Raw genomic sequence first — 26,265 nt, 5'->3', positions numbered from 1 at the left:
GTCAAGAGTCCTATTTGCTGTCGCTTATGAGTTACTGATCAGCACTGTTTTCTAGGGCTGCTAGTTTGTCATTACCATATGGATTTTGTGGAGTTATATCAACAATGTAGGTTTGCATGTAATGTGATGCAGCAAGAAAATCATTATCCAACAGTCCATCCATCATCCATCCATATTTGCCTCTATTAGTGTTATGGCAGGTCATTTGCTGGAGTGACTTGAGCTGGTGAGTGTTGGTGGCACTGCTGCACGAATAGGAGATGCTGGGCAATACAGGCCTACAAGAAGAGATGTGACAAATCCCGCACTAGCACAGGCTGTGTTTCTGAGGAGTGTGGTCTGTTCAGGAGCACTTGCTTCCTATTGTTGATGGGCTAAGGCAAGCTGCTGGGCATGAGTGCAGCAGTGCCCTAAAATACTGATCTGAGGGCATGGGAAAATCTAGCCTCAAGGAAGCTGTTTGTATTAGGAAATAGAGAACATTGTGTGTACTCAGTGCTGTTAAATATGGCTGTAACAACAGCTAATTGAACCACAAGCTAACATGCTCAGTTACATTTACCCTTTAAGCATCCAAGATTCTACCGTTTGCTCCTTTTGTTAGCAGTTCAGTATATAGGTGTAGCCTAGCTTTTTGCAAATCAGTGAAACATCCTACACTGGCAAATTTGGCATTGCTCTTATAACTTCTGTTCTAGCAAGTACGTGAGGGGGAAATTCTTCACTATGAGAGTGATGGAGCCACTGGAGCAGGTTGCCCAGAGAGGTTGTGGAGTCTCCTCCTCTGGAGATCTTCAAGGCCTGCCTGGATGCAACCCTGTCTACCATGCTCTAGGTGACCCTGCTGAACAGGGAGGTTGGCCTAGATGATCTCCAGGGGTCCCTTCCAACCTTACTGATTCTGTGATTCTGTGAGGTACATATTTTAAAAAGATCCAGTTTTGATGTGGAAAAAATAAGGGAAACCAGCTAGGCAGTAGATAGTTGTTCCAGTGGTTAATTACCCTAAAAGGTATGTGCCTTACTTCTCATAGGACTTTTTAACTTCAGCCTCTGTATCTCATACTGCTCAGTCGAGGTTACTTAGATAGCCTTACTTTATCAGAAACTTCTTCCAGCATATTTGTAGACATAATTAACTACACACATAATTTGCTATATGAACTAAAGAGATTTACTAGTCTAAGTCCAAATAATTTTCTCAAAAAAAAATTTTTTTGGTTCTTTGCTGACATTTTGTATATTCAATAGTGTTTTTTTTGGCTTTTTAAGTCCAGAGACAGCTAGATTGAACTGGTCTGTTTTATGTAGAGTGTAATAATAACATCTCTGTGCTTTTAGCTACTGTTTCTTTTCTTATTTAACTACTGCATTACAATATTTACATCCAGTTAGCAATCTGTTCTCTTAAGCACTCTAATTTAAATTCATCTCAAATTGGGTTTGAGGGCCTACTTTCTTTCTATAAATACAATTTAACCAGGGTTTAAGTCCAGACAGCAACATGATGAACTAGTGTGTCTTTTGTAAAAGAAAAAAAAAAAAAGTATTTCACTGAATTATTCTAGCATAGACCTCAGTAACTTTTTTTTTTGGCTGAGCAATAGTTTTGTAAAACTTTATTGTATAGTTAACTTCTTCATTGCTTCCATTTGTCATCAGCTTTTTTAATCTGCAGATTTTCTTGGCAATTGCTTTATACTTTCATCAGTATTATCGATAAAAATGTGACATAGCTACAGACTCTGGGAATCTCTAGGACAAATTCTATTTACAATTATTTCTTTGTAAGCAATTAGTAACCACCATTTATTATGTGCTCCATTGATCTTTGTATGTCACTGAAAAGTACATGGAGCCAAGAGCAATGCCTTACAGAAATTTACCACGTCAATAGCTAGTTTTACCAACACAGACTTGTAATTTAATTAAAAAATAATTCTTACAAAAATTAATTTCTGTGAAACCACATTGATTACTTACAATGTCCTTACAATGTTACTTACAGTGTCAACTCTTCTGTTGTTTTGCCTGCGATGGATTTCAGACAGATTAGCTGTACTAACACTGACCACTCAGTTTGCCCTTTTTGAAATACTGGCAAAACGCTAAAATTGTTYTGTTTTGTTTTCTTGCAAAGGAAAAGAGATTACTTGTTTATTTTCCTTAAGCCTCAGGATTTTCTGATTATTCCATGAATCATTAAAAAACATTAATAATTCAGAGATCTTCTCAGATGATCATCTGGCAGTCACCTCTGCAAGTTTTCCAGTGCAGTAGCTTTAGAGTTCTGTAGCTGTTTTAATAATGACAGAATGTCCAAAAAATGGAGCTGTTCTGTCCAGGTATGCAGGAACTGTAGAACAGGCACCTTACACAAAGACAATACCTGTTGCTTATTCCAGCCAGAATGAAACAGCGCAACTGCTATGTGTGGCTAACAGGAGTGAAATAACTGCAGCACATATCAAACATATAACTATGTCTAATTCCTGAAGGACTGTATCCAACATTTTTTTTTTTTTTTTTTAATCCAGAGTGGTAAAGACACCACGCCTTTGCTAGGTAAGCTCTTCCACTGCTTCCACTCTTTCCACTGCTTAGTTTCCTTTTTTTTCCCCAGTAACATTTGGTGTAACATGGATGTTTTGCTGTGCAGCTGCGGTGAGTTTGGGAGGAAGCCAGGGCTCAGGACCAACTCTTGGAGCCTTTAATTCCTGGTGTTTGCTAGGTGACCTGTGTGGGAAGTGGCCAACTGAAGGGCTGATGATGTTGGCCAGGGATGCTGCCTGGCTGTGACGCTGGGAATGAGACTGCTGCTAGGCACAGGATTATTTATTTCTTAATGTGATGTTTGGCTCTGAAAGCCAGCTGTCTTCAAAGTTAAGTAGATTAATTCCATAATTCTACAATTAAAATACAGCAGAGTTAACAGTGAGATTAGTGGGGGAAGGCTATACTGTGTGCCTCTGTTGATGCTTCAATTAAAAGAGTATCCTCTTTTATGCCCCTTTTATGCATGTTGTATCAGACAGGTCTGACACACTGGTCTAAAAAGCTATCTGCATTAGGCTCAAAGTTTTCCTAAATCAGAGGCATTTATTGGTCAAGTGAGATTGTACCTCGTAAGTGAGCTGCTTTGCTTTTCTTCAGAAGCAGGTAACAAAAGTCAGTTAATTATTCTGGTAAAGACTTTATTCAAGCACTTCAGCTTCTGGAGAATACAAGGCACATGTGCACTGCATGAAATCCACTCTGGTCCAACAGGGCATATGACCCCTCCCTGTCCTATTCTGGGATAGCGCCCATGCTCCTGCTGCCAGTTCTCACAGTCACTGCTGTGGAAGGAGATGCAGCCCCTGGCTAGGGTGCCAGTTTTCATGGAGCACAACAGCAGGGAGAGGTGGGGCAGAGGCATCCAAGCATCTAGGGAGAGCTAGAAATAACAAACTTTCAAAGGCAACAGCAGAGAGACCACTGAGCCTTGTGTGCCTGTCTCTATCAGGATGCAAGTGGAGGGGCAGTGCTGTGGCTGGTTGTGTAGTTTAGAGGTACTGGCTTTCGCTGGGTGCATGTAAACAGATGGGACTCAACAAGCATGGAACTTTATATTTTTTTTAAAAAAACACGATCAAGCAGAAGGAAGGCTCTGGCAATAGCATCATTAACTCCCCTCCTCCGCCTCCTCCCCCCCCCCCCCAACCCCGACCAAAAAGAAAAAGCATACTGCACCCCAGTGCTGCCAGGACACTAATCCACACATGCTCTCTTCTTCCCAATCTTGGAGCAGCCTAGCCTCATGTGAGGCCAGTTGGTCTGCTCTGACCCCTGAAGAAGAAGACAGTTACTGCTAATAGAAGGCTGCATTTCTTCAGAGATCCCTGATGCAGGAGCTCTCTACCATCACTAACCAATAGGCAAGGCTGCTTTAGATGTGGATTTGATAAGCAGTCCACCTTGCTGCCCATCCTGCCAGTGCTGACTTAAACTTAGATTAAGGGAAATGATGGACAAAAGGTAGTCTGTAGCTGACACTGGTTCCCGATTAGCTGAAACTGAGCTGTAGAAGCAGCACAAAAATGCTTCCTGCTATTTTGCCCCCAGATATGCTTTCATACTGCCTGCCTGACAACAGCTCAAAGGCCTGCCCTCAGGTCAGCTTGCATCCTGCGGCCACAATTGCCAAAGCCAGCATAAAAGAAGTAGCAGGCCCCAGCAACATGGGAGAGGGGAGAAAGAGCAGGCCTGCCTTTACAGTAGAAGTATGTTCTCATTTGGCCTACTGCAAAGCTTTGGGGCTAAGATTTCAAAAGGCTGAGCGCTGACAAACTATAGCAGCTATCTAAGTAGAAAGTCAGAAGAAAAAGAGAACTTGAAGAGGGAATGTTCCTTGATCAGCAAGCCAATATTCTACAGGAAAAAAACAAACAAACAAACAAACAAAAAAACACCTCCTTTTCCTTTTATCTGGTCTGTTTGGCTTTCAGTAAAAAAGCTGCTACAGTGCCAAAAGGGATACTAAAATCAAAGCCAAGGAAGACAGGCTCAAAATTGTGAGTGGAGAGCAGGCCATGAAGGGATGCCACCGGTGTAGCTGTCTAGAGTGAGATGCAGCTAACAAGTTCCATAATCATCATTTTGAGTCCAGTCTTGTTTACTGTCTCAGTTAGTGACTTTGACGAGAAGACAGGGAGGAAGTGTTTTCAAATCAGAGGCAAGCATGGCATACAGAAAACACTGCCTAGTGTGAAGGAATGAAGTCATCAGGTGAATCTCCACTGTGCAAGCAATCATCATGCATATGGCAAGCTGTAAGAGCTATTTCAATTCTAGACTGAGACTGAGCAGTTGAGAGCTGGAGAGGAGGGGACCAGGAGAGTATTTGTCCTCTCAGGAGGAGTGTGATGTGGAGTTCAAGTCACCTCACATTAAGCAGCCATGGGGCAGATATCGACAGCTGACTAGGCCACCCTGAGCTCCCTTTACTGCCAAGAAGGAACAGGCTCCCTAGGGTACAGTTCATCTGACCCCATTTGAACATTCAGTTTAGAGGACCTGTGTTCCTGATGCCGCCAGTCACATGAGTAAGGGCAGCACTGACCAGAAACTGAATGAGGTGTGTGGTAGCAACACTAATCTTGAAGGTATCCAGTGACAGTGTGTTCATCTATCTGGTCTGTGCATTGCACTGTGACCATGAGAGGAGCAGATCAGACAGAATATTAATGTTGTGGTACAAGGCCTTGGTACAGTTGTACCTACAGTATAAGTACTACTGCAGCACATTCAAAAGAAATGAAGTCAAAGGGGAACACATCCTTCCAGCATCTATGTGAACTTAGGAGAAATTCTGGCTGCATTACAAGGGATGTCCAGCTTTGACCCAGCAGAACTAGGTGAGAGGACGTGATTTCTGTCTGTTCATTCAAGGTATCAGGGCTGGAGTCAGTGTTCACTAGCTATGAATGAGTTTAGGCTAAAACAAGTAGTAGAGATACAAATGTCAAAGGAGCAAGGTTTGAAAGTCTTCTGGTGTTAAAAGAAGGAATGAGAAATCAAATGGATTTTATGGAGGATCTTAACCGGTTCATTTGCCAGTTTAGGACCAGGCGTTTTGGTCCTGACAGCAAAGGCTTGACTCAGCTTGTCCATTCCATTCCTGTGTCGTTTTCTCCTACATATCCAGGGAGAACAATTGCTCTTCTAGGAGATTACAGCTCTAAATCCATTCCTGACACAATCCCCTGCTTCTGCCCACCCTACAGCCTACAACTTGGATTGTCCCTGAGTAGCTGGGGGCATCAGTGAGGTTTTAACCCTCATAGCAGGCCCCTAGACAGTGGATTGCTTCACTTTACCTGAGGAAAAACCAGTAACCCAGGTCAAAGCAGAAGACTCCAGAACACCAACCCATACCCAAGAGCTGTGAAGATGCATTCACCACACCCAGCTACTGCTCTTGTTCAAGGCATCAGAGACACTCCTCAGCTGGAAGACAATAGGGCTGCCCAGCCAAAGCATATGCTTGGACCAACACAAACTCCAAAATCCTCCTCTATGAGTCTCCTTGGAGACAGGATGATGCTTCCTATGTGATCCTGCTTGCAGCATCATATTTGTCTGCTCCTCGTTTGCGCCCTGGGGCATTCAGTGAAGCCTCAATGGCAGCACGGATGGAGTGGGAGGTGTCCAGGCGCATTCGGGCTTCCTGCACTGAACAGTTCCTCAACAAGCATAGAAGAGCTGTGGGGACAACCTGCAATGAGAGGAGAGAGGGCTGGACCACCTTGGTCATCTGCTGGACCACCTTGACTACCCAGACAAACAGGGGGACAGTAGCACTCACGCATCATGTTGTGCTATATGGATCCCCCTTTGCCCTGATACAAACAGCCCAAGCCCAAGAACCAAGGGCTCCTTGCTCACTGGTACTATATCCCAGGTCTGCCAGGGAAAGGCTTTACTGGTGCTTCTCCACTGTTTCTTCTCAGGTAGCTTCTCTGCTCCAGTTGGCATTCAAAGGCCACTTCCCACCCTTTGCACACAATACTGTATTTAACTCATGCCTGGCATGAAAGCATCCAGGCAAAGCAGGGTCAGGGCTGAGTTACCTGGTGTCTTGTGCCCTGAAGACAGGGATGAAGCATGAGTGGTGAACAGGATCCCAATTACCTTGTTTTTTTCTGTTGCTACCACAATGTGTGTAGAGATCTCTTTGCCACGGAGGTCATCTAACAGCACCTCAGAGTCATAGATGACCTGCAGGAGGCTATCCAGACACCTGGCCTGTGTGTGCCCTGTGAACCGCTGCAAGGAGAGTGCCACACATTAAAGGCAGCACAGAGGTGGCCCACACTGAGTGGACAGAAGCAGTGGAAAGTGAAGATGAAGCACAGCCACAGACAGTAATGCCTATGTCTGTATGAATGTCCATATGTGTCCATGCATATCTACAAGCAAGATAGACAATGTGGAAAAGGCACAGCTGGCACAGCCAATAACCAATCTGTGACAGTTCTCTGGGCACTTTAATGATTCTCATTGCCTTGATATTGCAGCATCAGACAATGAGGCATCTCATTTGCCTCATGGAGTCAATAGAATAGAATAACTTAGGCAAGAAGGAACTTCTTTAGGCCCCTAATTTGACTCTTCCAGATCAAAGCAGGTCCAGTTAGAGCAGGTTGCTCAGGGCCATGTGCTGCTGATACTGTCTCCAAGCACGGAGATCCCACAGCCTCTCTGGCCCTGGGTTCAACCTGTTTCAGGAACCCTCAGACTGTCAGGGGGCTTGTGCAAACCTCAGGACCGCTCAGAGCCCTGGTAAGGCCAAGCAGTGAACTCTGAGGGGAGTTTTCTGGCTCTGCCCAGAGTTGTCCCACCTCCCTTCTGCTACCTCCTCAACTTGCAGCTTGGCAGGGCTCCAAAGACCAGAAATGCACTGGATGCTGAGCTGGTCAGAGGTCCTCTAGACGTCTCCTGGGATCAGAGCCAGGATCCTCTCCATGGCACTAGAAACGGAAACTGCCAGAGCGAACAAAGGGCTTTGCCTGGAGCACCATCCTCCTAGAGAGCAGCCTGGCCTTCTGCTTTCCTTACAGTGAGTTTGGTCTCTTCTCTCCTCAGACCAGAGATCCTTCTGTTTCCTGGCTTCAGGGCCCTGACATGGAGACCTCTACTTCTCACCAGAGTGTTGCCCAGGAGCTCAATACCTGCAGGATGGACACTGCCCTCCAGAACAGCTTGGAGTTGCTGATTCGCAAGTCTACCATACAGTTGCGGAGGATTTTGCCTTTCAGGACATGGGCCCCAGTGCTGACTGTGTTGAGAATCCACTTGGTGCTGAGTTCCCGCTGGAACTTCTGTGCAAAATAGAGGAACAAGGCTGCCAGCATGGTCTTCAACCACCTCTGCACCCATCACTCTCTTTGGATACAAGCCAGGGCCATGGGACAGCACAGGGCTTAGGAGCTGTACTGGACCATGGACAAGACAAGCTGGCTGATGGCCAGTGCCATCCTTCCCAAGAAAGGCACTGCAGCAGCACTGTCTACATCTGCAATGGCTCTGGCACCTCAGCTTGATTCTAACCCATCAGCAACTGGGGGGATTGTGGCCAAAGTGTAAATGTCCAGGCACATGAGTGGCAGTGTGGGGCTCTGCGCAGGAGGCTCACCTGCCCAGTGCAAGTCAGCTGCAGTGTGATAACCCCTGTGGTGCTCTTGTAGCCCATGCTCCCCGGGGCACAGGCTTGCCCTGCTTAGGCAGGAGGGTTGTGTTGGCCCTTTGGCATATCAGAGAGCTCCCTGCAGACTTGGCCCAGTGGCAATGACCTGAGCCTGGCACATAAACATGATCTCCCTCAGAGGAGGGAAGCAGCCTGAGGGTGGTACCTGGATAAAATTCCCCTCATATTCCAGGAACAGTATGGGCCACATGATGCTGATGATGGTAGGGAACAGCTTCTTGAGGGAGGCCTGGTGGGGAAAAAAAAAAAGAGAGAAGAAGCTGCTCATACAGCAGGGCAATCCAGCTGCTTGTTCTGTAGTGACTTTACCCAGGTGGTACATCCAGGAGCCAGGAACAAAAGCATTTGGGGAAGGGGGAGCAATGACACCTTGGTATTGCCCAACAGGTTGCTGACAGCAGTAGGGAGTGGGATGGAGGCGTGGAGGGCACAAAGCAGCTTAGTGGGAGGATGAGAACATGTGCCAGCACTCCCACCACATCTCAAATGACAATGACAAACAAACACCAAAGGGTGGGCAGTAGAGAGCATACCAGCATGTGGCCACTTTGGTCCCCAGGGGAACCTAAGTAAGAGAGGTCAGAGCAGCCCCAGGGCCATGGCACCCGGGGCAAGAATCTCTCTTTGCCTCTTATTTCAAGGCAGTACTAATATAAAGGTATCTTGTGCAGCCTTTGCCACAGCATATCTGTTAAATAGTCTGATTACAGCAACACAGGCATGCCCTGTGGTGCTGTGCCTCGAAGGCTGCAATGGGCAAGGTCTTATTTTCTCTTACCGGCAGATACTGCCCAACTGTGGCATGAGACAGTCCCTGGATGTTTGATGTCTTCTCCTTCACCTGAACCACAAGCTCCTCCACCTCAGCAAGGTCATCTTGTGACAAGGAGAGAGATGGGAACAGAGAGTTCAGTATTAGCTACGAGAAAAAAACACTAGCCCATTTCCAGGAGATCCAGCCAAAGCAACCTGCATGTTTGTGTACATGAACACAGCCTTCACATGTATGCACATGCCCAGGATCCATCCAAATGTAATCTTCACACCCGCACCTGTGTCCCCACACTCACATACATGCAYAGGGTCTATATACAGACACTCACATGAATCCCTCACACCTGCATGAGGTCCATGTGCACAACACTCACACATGCCCTCCCAACTCACATGCACATACCCATCCACACATACTTCATGCACACAAATGTGCCCTGTACATATATATAAACACAGTCCATACAAACAGAAATAAGCCTGTGCATATGCGTGCACACGCATACACACATGCATGCCCACACATGGTCCAGGTATACACCCACAGCGCCTCACGCATGCGTGCACATGCCCCTTACTCCCCCAAAGCTCTTGTATTGCACATGCACATGATTGCTCAGGTATGCATCCCTATGGGCATGTCCCTTACACACAGATACACACACAGCTATGCATTTGCTGTGCATGTCCCTCACACACACATATGCACATGCCCTTACTGCAAGTATACATGCAGGCACCCTGACATGCATGACCCTTTCTCACTCATCCCTGCCCACATGCATGCATGCACCTCCCTCCACACACGTGCCACTTGCATACATGCACTCCTCACCCACACTATACTCCCCAGTACTCCTAAACATGCTGTGGGGGAATCTGCTCCTCCCCCCCACAGCTGTCTGTCTACTCAGCTTCCCTGTCTGCCATCCTCCCAGATCCCAAGCAACACCAACAGCTGCCCCCCCCTTGCTCACGGTATCCCTAGTGCTGCCAGCTGCCCCTCTGGCCCCAGTCTTGCCTCACCATCCAGGGTGAAGAGGAAGAGAACTGTGTCTAGCTCTGTCAGGGAGGGCAGAATGCTCTTCACAAAGTCCTCCTGAGAGAAAGCAATCTGTGGGCTCTGCAGGGAAAAGAAGTTCCTCTTTGCTGTAGGCCCAGTTGTACCCCTGCACACACACCTGCTCCTTTGATACCAGCATTCCCACAGTGCCCTCCCGCACCCCCCCTTCCTTCCCCCCCCTCCCCCGGCTGTGAGGATCCTTCACACTGGCCTGAACCAGGTTTGGCACAGGGGAATGGGGCAGGGTGGTAGTAGCCAGCACAAGCATGGCACCCCATGCAGTCTGCCTCTCCCACTGCACCTGGGCAGCACCCATCCCAGAGCACTGCATACTCAGGGGCCCCCATTCCAGCCTTGCCTGCTCCCCCCCCCCCACACACACTCTCAAGAGCCACCACAGCATCATAAAGGCAGCAGGAGAGTGGGAGCCCTGGGATCTGCTCCCAACCTGCTCAAAGCAGGGCTAACAGGACCAGGGCATGAAGCTGTGTCCTGCAGAGGTTTGATCTCGCCAAGAAGATGACTCCACAGCTTCTCTGGGCCCTGGTCCAGTGCCTGATCACCCTCATGAGGAAAACAGTTTTCCTTGTATCTAACAGGATTGTCCTGTTTCCCAGTGCCAGTGCCAGATTGTCCCGGTTCTTCCTAGTGCCATTGCCTCTCCTCCTGTCCCCATGCATCTCAAGAAGAATCTGGCTCTGCCTTCCCCACCCTCCCATTAGGTAGCTGAGAATGGCTCTCTCTCCTGGTGTGTCTGGTGCTCCAGCCCCAGTCAACCTGGTTATCCCCTGGGCTTGTTTCAGGATGCCCTTGTCTGCCTGGTGCTGGGAAATCCAGACAGGAGGTAACTGGTTGGTGTCTCACAGTGTGGAGCAGAGGGGTTCTTTGCTTGTTCTGGTTCTCATCCCTGAGAACCCACTGATTGCCCGGGCAGCAATTAAGCACAGCCATCTGATGCTATCAGGAAATCTATAGGAGCCCCAGCCGGCAAGGCACTGTCTCAGTAACTCCAGCAGCCTGGGGTCTCCCTGTTACTCATGCATATCCAGCTCTTACCTGTGCTAATAGGTCTGTCTCTTTGTTAAAGAACTCACTGTGATCCCCAATCAGGAAGCCTTGCACATCCTTAGAGTCTGTGAAGAAAATTACAGGGAAACAGGTAAGCAAGCCAAAGGGCAGGGAAATGGCAGTTGTGCAGGATCCTGGAGCATGAATGCCAGAAGAGAGGGTAGGAATAGGACTGGCATCCATGACAGTCAATCACTAGATCAGATGTAATACCAGGACCCTCCTTAAGGCACTCTCAATTATCAGAGATCCCCCGCCCTTGCTGTCCAACCCCCTGCTCTGTGAAGGACACAGCATTCAGGGCTCAGCACATCCCACACACTGAGGCATGCCCTGTCTCTGCCACACAGCATCATCCCTTACCTGCCCCAAAGGTTGGTATGCACTCCACACTATCCATGATCGCAATAAGACCAAGAGTGTGCCAGCCCACCATGTACACACAGGCCTTCTTCTGCAGACTGGAGAAGGTACAGCACAAGGTGATCACCAATGGCAGTGATGGTAGCTTTGGCGAGCCCAGCGCTGAGTGGCCGCCAGTGTAGGCGTGCATGGGGAATAGTGCAGCAAGGAGAGGGAGACTGTGGCACTGGAGCAGGAACAGCCCAGCACAGGGCAATCAGCAGTGTTAGGTACAGGAATAGCCCAGCACAAGGTAGCTGGAAATGCTGGATGCAGAAGCATCCCAGCCCAGGGTGACAAATGAGGAGAATGCTGGGGTAGGAAAAGCCCAGAATGGGGAGGTTGAAAAGCAGGGGTTTCAAGATGCAGGCAGAAAAGCATCTGCATCCTCAGGGGATGGAGCTGGCAAACACAGGAGGGAGGCTACAATCAACATAGGATAGCATTTGAGATGCACAGCACAAATCCAGGCTATGGTGGAGCTTGCCTCCTGCTTTTCCCAAAGCTGCATTTTCTTATTTGGATGCTTGCAGAACCAGGCACTTAAATGGCTTTTGCGTGAATCTGTGCCCACTGGTATCCCAACCCCTTCCTCCATCCCCAAAGCCAGCCTTGCTGCTCAAGGTAGGAGGGGGCTGACAGCACACTCACCTGGTACCTGCTTGCTTCAGCAGGGCAGCTATCTTTCTGCTTTGAGCATAGGTGACTTTGTGTGCCCGTTCATATGTTCTCAGGATCTCCACAAGGCACCTAAACAGAGGAGGGGTGCAGTTAAGGCTCACAGGAGCCCATACATACCGTCAAACAGGGACAGGTGCTGCACCCTTTCAGGACAGAGGCCCAGGTGCCATACATAGCAAGCAGCAGCAGCTGGATGGAGGGATCTTTCCAGAGATCAGCACCAGCTGTGACAACAGCTGTATGTCATAGGGACATACAGCCTGCTTGCTTGCTAGAATTCAGCAACCCAACACTCACTTCTCTGAGATTTCAGTCTCCCTGGAGACTGTCTTGTGTGCTGCCAGCAGCAGTGTCTCCAGCAGGATCTTGGTGGCACTGCCACCTTTCATCCGTGAAGAGCCACAGATGCCTTCAGGCTGGTGAAGTGGGACAGAAAGAGGAATTGTGCAGGAGTATTAGCCAACAAACATTCTCACTTAGGCAGCTACTCTCAGCAGCACAGATGTCATGCAGAGCAGGAAAGCTAGAAGGTTGCAGGACAGTGCATGCCTGTTGCATTTTGCCTCACTGGTGCCCTGCAGGAAAATCTACTGTGCTTGTTTACTGCCTGGGCTCATCTCTGCTGCTGGGGACTTCAGATCCTTCAGCATGTAGCAGTAATGGTGGAGACCATGGAACCCACTAATGTGAGCAGTGAGGGCAGTAGTTCTGTTTAGTTGGCAGGACACTGAACTCCTTTCCCCTGCACCCTCTGTTAACTGATTACACGGAAGAAACACTCTATAATGCAGTTAGAACCCAGATGGTGTGAAAGGAGAGAGGTTGCTGGGCTTAGTGGCTGTGAATATCTGTAATTTACCCAAATGTTGACACCACAGAGGCAGGTCTGCTAGCCCAGCTGCCTTCCACCCCAGGTCCCCTTTGTCTTCCATGATCCCTGGGCCCTTCCTCATCATAATGCTCTGTGGAAAACGAGAAACAGCCTTGCAAACTGGGGAGACCACTCCAAAGAGGAAAAATGCCATCTCTGAGGAGACCAGGGTTGTTGGGGAGCACTACCCACCCCCACAGCAGGGTTGAGGATGAAGGCTTTGTGTGATTCCTGAAGCTTCTGCATTCGTTCAGCAACCTGGCGAAAAGTGGAGTGCCAGCCCTCGATCTTATCATTCCTGCAGAAGACATGCAGCATGACAGAAGACACATTACCTGCCCAGAGCCTCATGCCCCTGTGAGGCTGTGCCCTGTGACAAGATAAGTCTGCATTTCTGCTTCAAGGCTTTCCATCCCCTGAAAGGGCTTTTTGTGCTCCATGTCGCAACCAAATGTCTGGGGAGAGCCTGGGACCATCCTGACTCTCAGCCTCTTTCTATGAGCCGTACACTCACACCCCGCCTAGAGACAGGGGGTCCTGCCTAACCGAAAACCTTGCCCTGCTCCCATACAGCTTCAGTATATAGGATTAAGTCAGCACTGTGGTCTTTGCCTGCTTGGAGAGGCTCTCAATGCCCCTGATCCCTGCATGGCCTTCAGGGGCTGTTTATCAAGGACAATCTGGTTTCCCAACACAATCTTCTCATCCACCCTCTCAGTCCTGGGCCTGCCTTTCCCATCTCCATCAGGCAAGCTCCGCTCTGCCAGTCTGTCCAGGAAGTGATGCCCCCCTAACCCCCCTTGGTACAAGGTATATATCCAGATTTCAGTGGAGACAGGCTTGGGCACTCCAGGCAGGGTGGGAGCACAGGTATCTGGTAGGGACCTGCCTCCTGGCTCAAGTGGAATGACTGAACCCTCCTCTGACACCCCTTAAACTGGTGCAGGCATTACCTGGCCATGCTGACAGGGTTGAATCCCACCAGGACTGGTAGGAAGATATCCAGATTATTCATGCAGAAATCCAGTTGCCCTGCCACAAACGGAGCCTGGAATAAAGCAAAGCAATAAACCCCTCTCCCAGCTGTCCAGTGCATGGAGCACACCAGAGGTGCTCCCAAATACTTAATACCACAAAGAGTCCTATACGCATGGAGTGAGAAATGAATCCTAATGTCTGACCAAGCTCATACAAGCTAGGAACCACCCAGGCTGCTAGTGGGTACAGGAAGGCACAGCTTGCTCTCAGATATATGTCTGGACAAATGCTTTCTCATGATGTTTCTAAAGGCCAACCTTTGGTTATTGTCAAAAGCCAAGTCTGTGGTTCTTAACATTTAGCAGAATGTATTAGCAATGGAATACCCTGTGACATATCATCAGTGGCATTCACAAACTTCTGAAAGATTTCAGAATGAGTCCATAGCATCTCTGCAAAGTGCCGTACCTTAACTACAACATTATGAATTACAGTGAAACTGGTGCACAAAGGATGTGCTGTCTCCTGTCTCCTCTGAAAACACTTTTAAAGAGCCTCAGGGATTTCTGTCTGTCTCATGCCAGCTGCTAACCTGTGGCAAGGGGTCACAAAAGAGTGCCATCCTTCAGTAATAGGCAGAAGAGATGAACCTCCAGCCCAAGTACCTCAGATGTCCACAGACCAACTGAAGAGAGCTGCCAGCTGCTTCCACCTTTGCTAATTGCTACTGATCTTATCCACCCTAAGTGCAACCACCCCTCCACACACCAGCGTTATGAATTAGTCTTGCTCCCAGCCAACCTGTAGTCATCAGTGAAACACTTACAGATAAGCCACAGGAGATGCCAATGAAAACCACTTTCTTTTTCCCATCACAGACCTGAGTTGGGAGAAAAAAAGGAAAACTCAGTACTGTGCCAGTGGGAAAAAATATTCTTCCCTATATTGACAAGGGGCCCTGAATCAACTTGGTGAAGAAGGGACAGTGCATCCAGTGTTGAAAAAAAAGAGGCTCCTCACTGCACTGGCTGAAAGAGAGACACCATCCTCACTGGCAGAGGTGGATGAAGCGCCTTTGAACTATATTCTGTCCGGGCACTGGGACAGGAGGGAACTCACCTGAGGTACACAGCAAGCAGGAACTTGACTGTGCAGTTTCTTGCTGTCCTGCATTTTGTCACTGTCTTGCCTAGCCTATCCCCACCACCCCAGTTCCTTGGTGACTTCATCCTCCAGGCAGGTCTATACACACCCCAAGGAGCAGCCAGACTTCACTTCCATCCTCCCTGTCCCTTGATCTCACCTTCCTCAGCTCCTCAATCCCCAGCAGAGCACTGTCTTCCAGTCCTTCCTGAGATGTCACCAAGGATCTACAAGGAAAACACAGTCAAGCTTCAGTTACCTGTGGTCAGAGCTGGAACTCCCCCCAGGACAGAGCAAAGGTGCTGGCAGACACTCCTTCCTCATACCAGAGCACGGATGTCCATGGCTTCAGCCTCCTGACCTTTCCTCTGGCATAAGACCAGACCTATTCTCTATGGTATCAGGTCAGGCAGCACAACTCCACATCTCTGCTTGCACAGGTGCTGCAGTAACCAAAAAGCAAGGCTTTGGCTTGGCACGATGGCTCAGGCTGAGGTTTGTTCAAGTCAGTGGAAGACAGTAGGTGTCTCTGTCCACAGACAGCTTCAGCTACCCCAGGGCCTATGTAGTATAAAGTATGCCTGTCATCCATAAGTGGAGGTCCCACTAGATGTCCTTCTGCCCAGAGTCCTCTCTTGGGAGCAGACACCAAGAAGCAGGCCATTCTGCAGTGTCAGGTGCAGTTTATTTGCAGGCCTAGGCAGACCCAGCTTCAGGTTGCTTTTCCATCTGGTCTTTGGATTTTCTTTGGAGGGAGGAGCTGCTGCTTGGCAGCTGTGCTGCCCACCTAGTAGCACTGGCCTTATCTCTTCCTGTCCTGAATGGAGCCAACCCAGCAGGTAACAGAGTGGAGAAGAGGCAGGATCCAGCCCTTCCCAGGTTCACCACTGGGGCTGGGAGGCCAGGGCCCTGACATTGGCTGAAGTCCCCATCAGCCCAGAAGAAGCTGGCTTGGTCATACAGTGACAGGTCCCAGAGGGGTCCTGTCTCTAGCCACTACTCACAGATCTTGCTGTGTGTGTCACACACAAATAAACTATGGGCTATAATGTCCACGGGATAGTCCTCAGGATAGGACTCATCATGATTATGCCAAAGGATGATGAACTCATTAGTCAGGGGAGTCCTAATGTACTTCTGCCAAGGGTTAATTTCACCTTTTTGCTAACTGGAACATTTATGATTTTATTCCTAGCTTTTGACTCTTATGTGACTTCTATCCATAGATCAAATGGCCCTCTAACACCTAGTACATTTCCCTAAGTTTGTGCATGCATTTAATCATAACCTCTAGGCTTCTTTTCTAAAAGCTTTAGCTCTTTCTGTTGCAGCCTTGAAGACATTTCCTAATCCTCAGATCATTGTCTTTGTCTTCTCTGTATTCCCCAGATGTTTGTGTTCTTTTCAGGTGAGATTTCATGTCAGGATCCACAACGCCAGAGCCTGTTTCCCTTAGCCACAGACAAAAGAATTATCATCCCCACTGTTCCCTTGTTTACATAGCCGGAAAGGACAATGCTTGTCCATACTGCTCTGAATTCTTGTCAGCCATGCCTCTGCAGGATGCAGGCCCATCTGTAGGTACAGCCTGTATTCCTTCATTCTGGATAACTGCATTTGGCCATATTAAACGTATTGGCGATGTCTGTACTAGTAAATTAAACAAGGCCAGGAACCATTTCTGGGCACTGAAGCATGATCATCCATGCTGTTTTATTATTATTAGAACAGCCCAGGACAGTTAACACTTTCACAGACTATCCCCAGGAACTCTTCAGATATTAGCATGGCCCATGGACCATTCCTGATAAGCAGTCTGGATTTATATATCTTGTTTTGGATAGTTGAATAGTAGTCATAGGGACAACTTTGGGCCACCTGGCCTCAGGGTCTGAAAATATTACTGAGTACATTTAATTAACTAGTATGTCAGAGTCACTTTGTCCAAATGGGTACTGTCCTCAAGAGCCCTGCAGGACTGTCCAGGCATGAGGATTGCTTACTTACTCTGTGCCAATGGCTGTTATCCACAACTGCTATGAATACTGTTGTATTTACTGCTGGATCATTGAACCCATCTGGGGCTATAGTGCTCCTTGATAAATTCCATGTGAAGCTTTCCTTCCAGTGGGAGTATAAGAGTCCAGTGGGAATAGAGTCCTGCTCTGTAACTGCTGCAGTTTAGGATGGCTCAGTGCTGAAGTGTACCAGGTCTGCCTGTATCTGGCAACCCAGTAAGAAAAGCAAACTGCTGCCCCCTAGACTTGAAAGCCACACGCTGATCACCTGCTTGTTTGAACCACAGTACATACTTGCAGGACAGAGCAGACTCTGTGCTTTCCCTTACCTATCTCCTCCAGCAATGATGTATGTGTAACAGGGTAGTTGACCCAGGCCTTTTAGCAGCTTATTAAAGGAAATCTGTTGATAGAGAGTGCAGTATTACATTAAAAAAACAAGGACACAAGTAACAAATCTGTAAACTAAGCCTCTTTGGAATTCTCTGGCCAGTGCAATACAGAAGGTCAAATCTCCTATGAAGGCCAGACGAAGCAGACACCAAAGTGACAAGCCCAGGAGATCTCCAGAGCCAGTCAACTCTGTATCACAGATTCCAGCTCTGCTCAAAAACTGCTGAGAAGTCTTTTGATATGTAAAGCTCTTCCTGAAGGGGCAGGTGGTTTGCCTCACAATAAACAGAAATAAGGATTAGAAATAGGAACTGGGACCCAAAAGACTCTCGCAGTGCAGTCAGCCAGACGAGCACAGCGTGTCCTGCCATCCAACCAACCCTCCCAGCCTTCTGCCAAGCATTCTGCTGCTAGCTGAGGACAGCCCCAGGTCACCTGCAGAACCTTGAGCCATCAGGATATTTTGTGGCTCTACCTAGGTGCCCTCTGATCTCTTCACATGTAGTGCCAAACATGACTCCTTTGTTCGCAGCTGTAGTTCAATGGCCACTCCAGGAGAGCTCAGGTAGTGGGAGCTGTGTCTGCCGCCAGTCTGGGAGCAATGGATATCTCTGAGCAGTATCTCTATGGAAGGGGTGTGCCGTATGAGTATGAAGGTGGGACTGGAGTACACTCAGAGACTGAAGTGCCCAGTATCTTGAGTGCTGGAGAAACCACTGGCAGATGGAGACTCAGACTAGAGCCTTTTTGGAGATGTGAGGTCCCTAGCTTGCTTTGGCAGGAGTAGAATGTTGCAAGGGCTCTGCTGGGGCCCTGGTGGGAGAGGCAGTTGTGAGCACAGTGTGAGGGCTGGGATGGGAGGGGATGTGCAGCTCCACAGCTGCTAGGAGAATCTGGCTTGTGGTTCCTGAGTGGCCAGGGCTTAGCACTGTCAGGAAAAGGTGCAACAGGGGGGGATCTTCAAGGCGACTGCAGGCTGGGGTCCTGCTCTGGACTCCATCTCAATCTCAGCACACAGCAGAGATGAGAATTATGCAGGAGGAGAAGAGCTACTCACAGCAACGAGGAAGGCTAGTCTGCCAGATGTGCCACCACCACTCAGGACAATGAGACTGTTGTCTGGGTTCTGCAGAACAGAAAGAGCAGGATGAGTGTCTGGTGCAGGTGTGACACACACTCCAGCTGCAAGGTGAAGTGCACACCCTGGTGCTAGAGTTGTGACTAACCCCAGGACCTCTGAGGCCTCGCAGAAAGGCTCCCTTCCCACCAGCTGCTCTTGTGCGGGCATCCCTATGCTGAGCCCCAGCCCTGTGCCACACCGGCAGCCCCATGTTGTGCTGGCAGCCCCACATCATGCTTGCAGCCCTGTGTTTTGCTGCAGCCCCTCACCTTCAGCATCTCCTGCACTTTGCTGATGACATCAATCATGGTCTTCAGCACCGACTCACTGTACAGCCTCTGGGGAGGGAGAGTAGGGCTTGAGGGAGTGCAGACCTTACCAGGTCACTCTCTTGTGCATGCAGTGAGTTGAGGAAAAATGGCAATAGGGACTGCCACCAGTGGTGGTAGTTACAGGGAGCACAGGCAAGGAGGGAGGGAAGTGCAGGTCAAGGACCAGTGAGGGCTGACCTCCTTCCCCAGTCTGTCATGGGAGTGACTTTCCCCACAGCAGCTGTGCCAGGGCTGGGGCCAGGGCCAGGACACAGCCACCCTCACAGAGTGGTACTTGCCCTGCACCAGGGAGGATGCTGCCCACTGGGGCAGCACAAGACCAGTCCTGGTGAGGGTCTGTCCACAGAGCAAGGAAAGATGGCTTCAAAGGAATGGGATATGTTGGGCTGCAACCTCAAGGTACCTTGTAGTTGAGCAAGGCTTCTTCCTCCTCCTGGAAAATCTCAGCATCACACTCCTTCAGCAGCTGGACAATCTGTGCTGGGTCGGCCTGGTCCAGCTCCCGTGTGATGGGGTTGGACTTCTCACTGATGGGCAAGGTGGCCTCATAGCCCGCCAGCTGCAAGGTGCCCTGGCAGGGTGAGCCTGGGGCCATGGGACAGGCCATGGGCCAGACAGCTGCAGGGACAGCACTGCCTCATCCAGCCCCAGCCCCAACCACCCTCTTAGGGCATGGACAACACTGCTTCAGATATGTTAAACATCACTAGCAAATGGCAGGATCCTCATCAGGACTGCTGCTGTGGACATGGTTGTTGGGTACACGTGGGACGCTATCCCCCACCACCCCACATCTTGCAGAGCCCCACCAGGGTTTGTTGCTGAACCACTCTTCCCAGAGGTAGTCTGTTGCACCCCATGGGCCTACAAACCGAGGCTTAAACTGTCTTCCACCCATGGAGGGTGTCCTTCCATATCTAATGCTCCAGCTTTCAATGTCATGCAGTTCTTAATTTTGGTGAAACTCCTAAATTCGGGCCACTGGCCAGCTTCATCAGTTCACCATTTGCTTTGTGTGAAAATCCATAATGAAAATACTCATCTGAGACAAAGACTCTGATGTGGCCTACACAGATCAGCATAGACATTTCCAGCAATGTAGGCTGCCAGCTGTCCTTACACCAGTGCTTTATCCTGATGACCACTCCTGGCCTGAATTCTATCTCCATTACACTGTTTAGAAAAACATAACTGAAGTCCAGGTAGGTGAGATTTAACGGACTTATTTCACTTTGAAAAAAAACTTTTATCAAAGAGAACTAGCATACTAATCTGGCATAATCAGCCTTTGGGGGAAAAAAAACACGTTGGTATTTTTTGGACTTGTGTTCACATTTCCTTCAAAATTATTCTAAAGTCTCTCATGCTATTTTCAGGATATACATTTTTCCAGATGTTTTTCCTTTCCTGATTATAAGCATCCCATYCTAGTTTCCAAACATAAAATTGCAATGACAGATCAAAGATACGCTCACACAGTTATAAGCTCTGCGCTACTGCCTGCTCTTGTCAGTGGAAAGTAGGCCATGTTGGTCTGAGGAAATTTTTATCTTTGAACCTATTTAGCAATGAAAAAGCAAGCCCTCTGTCTGACTTTTTTAGCTGAATAGAAAAATTCACCTCAGTTTCTGGAGTCTCCAAACTTGCCTTGTGTTAAAGACACCGCCATGAATTAGTCTGCAACACTAATTTAGTTAGCTTCATTGAGCTAAGAGAAAGCAGAATGCTTACTGGTTCTCACGTTTGTTAGAGGCTGCTTTGAGGAAAACAAGCTTCAGGAAAAACTAAAATGTTTGTTCTAGCAGTGCAAAAAGGTCAAATTTTTGAGATCATAACTGGAAAGAGTTAAGCAAGGCATAAAAATAAATGCACGCATAATGAAGATATAGTAGACTTCAGTCTCTGTCTTCAGCTGTTACTAAAGTACCACGTGTGGATCTCATCAGTAGACACAAGCACGTGAATTCCACATATATCCCTCCTACAGAGATGCAGTACTCTGCAATGGACCATGTCTTGCCACCATCCCACCCCATGTTTTATTTACACTGCAGACACATACAAGATGAAAAGATGATTGTCTTGGTACATGGTGCCTTAATTTTTTTGCCCCTATCCATTTCAGCTTGCTGATACTCAAACTCCCACTGAGACACCCTCTGTTGCTCAGGAGAACAAGGGATGAATTCTTGATGACTATGTGTCTGGCTTCACTTGCATCAGTACATCCACTAGAAACTCCTTTTCAGGGCTCTGCTTACAGCTCCTACTTCCCTTGCTAAAAGTAACTGAGTTCAGACATAAGACATGTGACTGCAATTCACCCTTGAAACCACTGGGGGGGCATAGGGATGCCTTGTCTCTGGCAATACTTTTGGCAAGTTTAGACAGACCTTTTCACTGAAATATGATAACTGTTGTTATTTTCTTATGAACTCAGAACAGTGGTCTCTGCTGAGACTCACAGTTGCTGATACACTAATCTCTTTGGGGCTATAACATATGAATTTCTGCCCTGAGCATTGCTCAGATGCAGAGGCACAGGGAGGGATACAGGCTTGAGCAGTATCTGCAGCTGCTCAGAAGGGTCTCCCCTCCCGCAGCTCATGGTTCCCATCTGCCTCAGGTGGAAATGAAGCCTGGGGGTGGCAATGCCAGAGGAAGAGCTGCTGGCAAGGCTGGTTTGGCATGGAGCTGCAGCAAGCAGCAAAAACCTGCCCTCCTGGGTGCTCCTGGAACCAGATCCTAGCAAAACACATTCCCAGTGCTTGACTGTCCATCCTTTCCCAGATGAAGTACATCAACCCACACCACACAGGGATTCTCACCTCCCACCTGCCAGGATCTGGTGTCTCAATGACATGCCTGTATTTCTTCGTCCCTCGCATCGTCCAGGCCCCCAAAGGGCACAGCAGCTGAGCCAGTGTCCGCGGGGCTCCAAGCAAGTACTGCTTCAGCCCAGCTGGGTCGGGGTCCAACAAGGGCTGGGTGTTCAGGCTCCACCACTCACTGAGGCTCGCTTTGTCCTACCTTCACCAGCCCTTCACTGTAATCATTAATCCAGACAGTTAAATATCAAGCTGTTGCTCTCTCTCCGTGTCCAGCTGCTGCACCAAGCTACCCCAGCTTACCTCCCCAGGTCTCCAACTAGTGGCATGGCCTCCCAGACCTAGCAGGTTGAGGGCACTGTCTACGTCATTCCTACCACACAAGGACAAGCAGCCAAGGCAACCAGCAAGGTGCATATCACAGCAGGAATGTACTGGCCTCCTATCAGAGACAGTGCAGGGAACAAGCTGGCTGCAGCTGGGAGCCTTGCTCTCCACAGCAAGGCTGAAAGAGTCCATGCACAGTTATGGCAACTGTAGAAGAAAACTATAAAGAAAGAAAAGACAAACTATACACAGGCTTGACGTCATCTAGCTGCCACTAGATCATCTTATCAATGTCTATAAATATCTGAAGAGAGGGTGTCAAGGAGATGGGGGCTAAACTCTTTTCAGTTGTCCCACACAACAGGACAAGAGGCAATGGGCAAAACCTGAACCACAGGAAGTTTCACCTGAACATGAGGGGGAATTTCTTCACTGTGAGAGTGACAGAGTACTGGAACAAGTTGCCCAGAGAGGTTGTGGAGTCTCCTCCTTTGGAGATATTCAAGGCCTGCCTGGATGCAGCTCTGTCTACCATGCTCTAGGTGACCCTGCTTGAGCAGGGAGGTTGGACTAGATGGTCTCCAGAGGTCCCTTCCAACCTTACTGATTCTATGATTTGCTCAGAGGCTGGTCATTTGCATCAGGAAAGGCCCAGTTGCCAGGAGTGCTCTTCTCTGCTCCATGCCCTGTGATCCTGCTCATGGGAAGCTACTTTGTCACAAATCGTGGAGGAGCTTACGAGGAAGGGTGTCCTGCTGGACATCATCCTTACCAACAGAGAGGGACTGGTGAGAGATGTGAAGGTTGGGGGCAGCCTTGGCTGCAGTGACCATGAGATGGTGGAGTTCAGGATCCTGCAGGAAAGAAGTAAGGCAACAAGCAGGACTGCAACCCTGGACTTCAGGAGAGCGGACTTTGGGCTCTTCAGAGGCCTAATTGAAGGAGTCTCATGGGTTAAGGCCCTAGAAGGAAGCGGGGTCCAGGAGAGCTGGCTAGTATTCAAACATCACTTCCTCCAAGCTCAAGAGTGGTGCATCCCTATGAGTAAGAAGTGCAGCAAAAGCGGCAGGAGACCTGCATGGGTGAGCAAGGAGCTCTTGGCCAAATTCAAATAGAAGAAGAAAATACACAGAATGTGGAAGGCTACTTGGGAGAATTATAGGAATGCAGTCAGAATATGTAGAGATGCTGCAAGGAAGGCTAAGGCCCAGCTGGAATTGAGTCTGGCAAGGAATGTCAAGGACAACAGGAAGGGCTTCTTCAAATACATCAGCAGCAAGAGGAGGACTAGGGAAAATGYGGGCCCGCTACTGAATGGAGCAGGGGCCCTGGTGACAAGGGATACACAGAAGGCAGAATTACTGCATGCCTTCTTTGCTTCAGTCTTCACTGCTAAGGGCAGCCCTCAGGAATCCCGTAGCCTGGACGTGAGGGAGAAAGTCTGGAGAAGGGAAGACTTTCCTTTGGTTGAGGAGGAGAGGATTAGAGACCTTCTGGGCAGGCTAGGCATCCACAAATCCATGGGCCCAGATGGGATGCACCCACGGGTACTGAGGGAGCTGGCAGATGTTGTTGCCAGGCTGCTCTCCATCATCTTTGAAAGGTCCTAGAGAACTGACGAGGTGCCTGAGGACTGGAAGAAAGCCAGTGTCACTCCAGTCTTCAAGAAGGGCAAGAAGGAGGAGCCGGGCAACAATTGGCCAGTCAGCCTCACCTCCATCCCTGGAAAGGTGATGGAACAGCTCATTCTGGATGTCATCTCCAGACATGTGGAGAAGAAGGCAATCGGGAGTAGTCAGCATGGATTCACCAAGGGGAAATCCTGCTTAACCAATCTGATAACCTTCTATGATGGAATGACTGGCTGGGTAGATGAGGGGAGAGCAGTGGACGTTGTGTACCTTGACTTCAGCAAGGCTTTGGACACACTCTCCCATAACATCCTCCTAGAGAAGTTCAGCAAGTGTGGGTTAGATGAGTGGACAGTGAGATGGATTGAGAACTGGCTGAAAGGCAGAGCTCAGAGGGTCGTCATCAGTGGCGTGGAGTCTAGTTGGAGGCCTGTGGCTAGTGGTGTCCCCCAGGGCTCAGGACTGGGTCCCATCCTGTTCAGTTTTTTCATCCATGACCTGGATGAGAGGTCAGAGTGCCTCCTCAGCAAGTTTGCTGATGCTACCAAGCTGGGAGGAGCAGCTGACACCCCTGAGGGCTGTGCTGCCATTCAGAGAGACCTGGACAGGCTGGAGAGCTGGGCGGAGAGGAACCTCCTGAGGTTCAACAAGGGCAAGCGCAGAGTTCTGCACCTAGGGAAAAATAACCCTAGGCACCAGTACAAGCTGGGGGCTGACCTTCTGGAGAGCAGCTCTGCAGAAGAGGATCTGGGAGTGCTGGTAGATGACAGATTGACCATGAGCCAGCAATGTGCCCTTGTGGCCAAGAAGACCAATGGTCTGCTGGGGTGCATTAGGAAGACTGTTGCCAGCAGGTCGAGGCAGGTGATCCTGCCCCTCTCCTCAGCCCTGGGGAGGCCTCATCTCGAGTCCTGTGTCCAGTTCTGGGCTCCCCAGTCCAAGAGAGACATGGAGCTACCGGGGAGAGTCCAGGGTAGGGCTATGAAGATGATCAGAGGGCTGGAGCATCTGCCCTATGAGGAACAGCTGTGAGAGCTGGGCCTCTTCAGCCTGGGGAAGAGAAGACTGAGGGGGGGGATCTTATCAACGTGTATAAGTACCTGAATGGAGGATGTTAGGCAGACAGGGACAATCTTTTCTGTTGTTCTATGTGACAGGACAAGAGGCAATGAGCAGAAGTTGAAGTACAGGAAGTTCCGCCTGAAGGTGAGGAGGAATTTCTTCACTGTGAGAGTGACAGAGTACTGGAAGAGGTTGCCCAGGGAGGTTGTGGAGCCTCCTTCTCTGGAGATCTTCAAGGCCYGCCTGGATGCAACCCTGTCTACCATGCTCTAGGTGACCCTGCTGAGCAGGGAGGTTGGACTAGATGATCTCCAGAGGTCCCTTCCAACCTTACTGATTCTATGATCCTGTGATTCTCTGCATGTAAATGAATGTGTTCCTAAATCCATTCCAGAGGCTCTTACCCACTTCTTTTTCATGTTAAGTAATTCTGGAAAACTTCCTGTATCAGCAACCCTCAGCAGATCTCAGCATCTGTGGGAGTGCAAATGTAGTTTTACTGAGGCTTGTCTGATGCTGGAAACTTTGCAAATGTCTGTTGCAGAGCTGACATTTCCTGTGAGCTTGCTGTCTAGGCRCTCATCCAGACTGCAGTCTTTCTGATGGACCAATTTTCAGTCACTTCGGCTTGCATCAGGAACTATCTTAAAGACTTGCAACTTGCGATATGCCTGCTACACAAATACCATCTACACTGTTGTGTGTCAGGCTCATAGTTCCGTTCACAGTATCTATGGCTTATGATTTGAGTGCCTGCCTTCCTCCCCATCTTTGACTGGTTTTGTTTCAGAGTGGGAGGGAAAGGTATGGCTTCTCACGGAATTTGCTGGTGGAAGGGCTGTAGACTGATCTAGTTCACTTGCTTCGAGCCCCAGTCAATCTACAAGTGGGACATGGCTCAGCAGTCCCAGAGGTTTAAGTAGCCGAAGACATCAGACTTCTTTCTTTTTTTTCTTTTCTTTTTTCTTTTTTTTTTAACAACAAAAGAAATGGGGGCATCTGTGTAAATCACTTGGCTGCATTCAGCAGCCTGGGAATCTTGCAGACCTGGAGGAAACACAAGAGGCAATCCAAAGATCTGGGAAAAAATGGAAATGGTGGCTGCTAGCCATTGTGGCTGGAAACACTGCCATGGGGTGTCCCTGCATTGCCCTCTACTGGGAGCAGCTGCAGAGCAGCAGGTTATAGCCCTGGGACTGTGTTTGCACTAAGCCAAGATCCTGCATAGCCCTGGGCTCTGGGCCCACAGGCAAGAATACTCAAACCTGGGGACTGTCAGCCTTAGCTGCTGCCACATGAATGCTCACAGCTACCTGGGTTTTTTTT

At 48.9% G+C, this 26,265-nt stretch overlaps 1 protein-coding gene across 1 annotated transcript; it reads right to left on the bottom strand.

Moving 5' to 3' along the window:
* Nucleotides 1-5,657: 5,657 nt before the first annotated feature.
* Nucleotides 5,658-21,986, bottom strand: GCKR (glucokinase regulator). Its single transcript, XM_085316701.1, has 19 exons — nt 21,920-21,986; nt 19,495-19,650; nt 19,029-19,097; nt 18,697-18,765; nt 17,576-17,649; nt 15,389-15,455; nt 14,912-14,965; nt 14,061-14,155; nt 13,300-13,405; nt 12,534-12,652; nt 12,207-12,305; nt 11,517-11,614; nt 11,142-11,218; nt 10,049-10,145; nt 9,027-9,124; nt 8,394-8,477; nt 7,713-7,862; nt 6,673-6,807; nt 5,658-6,256 (listed from the first exon to the last, which is right to left on the bottom strand). Exons 1-19 carry the CDS (start codon nt 21,977-21,979, stop codon nt 6,089-6,091), a joined length of 1,875 nt encoding a protein of 624 aa, XP_085172827.1. The 5' UTR covers nt 21,980-21,986; the 3' UTR covers nt 5,658-6,088.
* Nucleotides 21,987-26,265: the final 4,279 nt, after the last annotated feature.

Source organism: Rhea americana, unplaced genomic scaffold, assembly GCF_003343005.1.
Source record: "Rhea americana isolate MKP2758 unplaced genomic scaffold, rheAme1 scaffold_479, whole genome shotgun sequence".
Lineage (NCBI taxonomy): Eukaryota > Metazoa > Chordata > Aves > Rheiformes > Rheidae > Rhea > Rhea americana.
The sequence above is the reverse complement of the archived record's forward strand: the minus strand, read 5'-3'. Positions and strand labels throughout refer to the sequence as shown.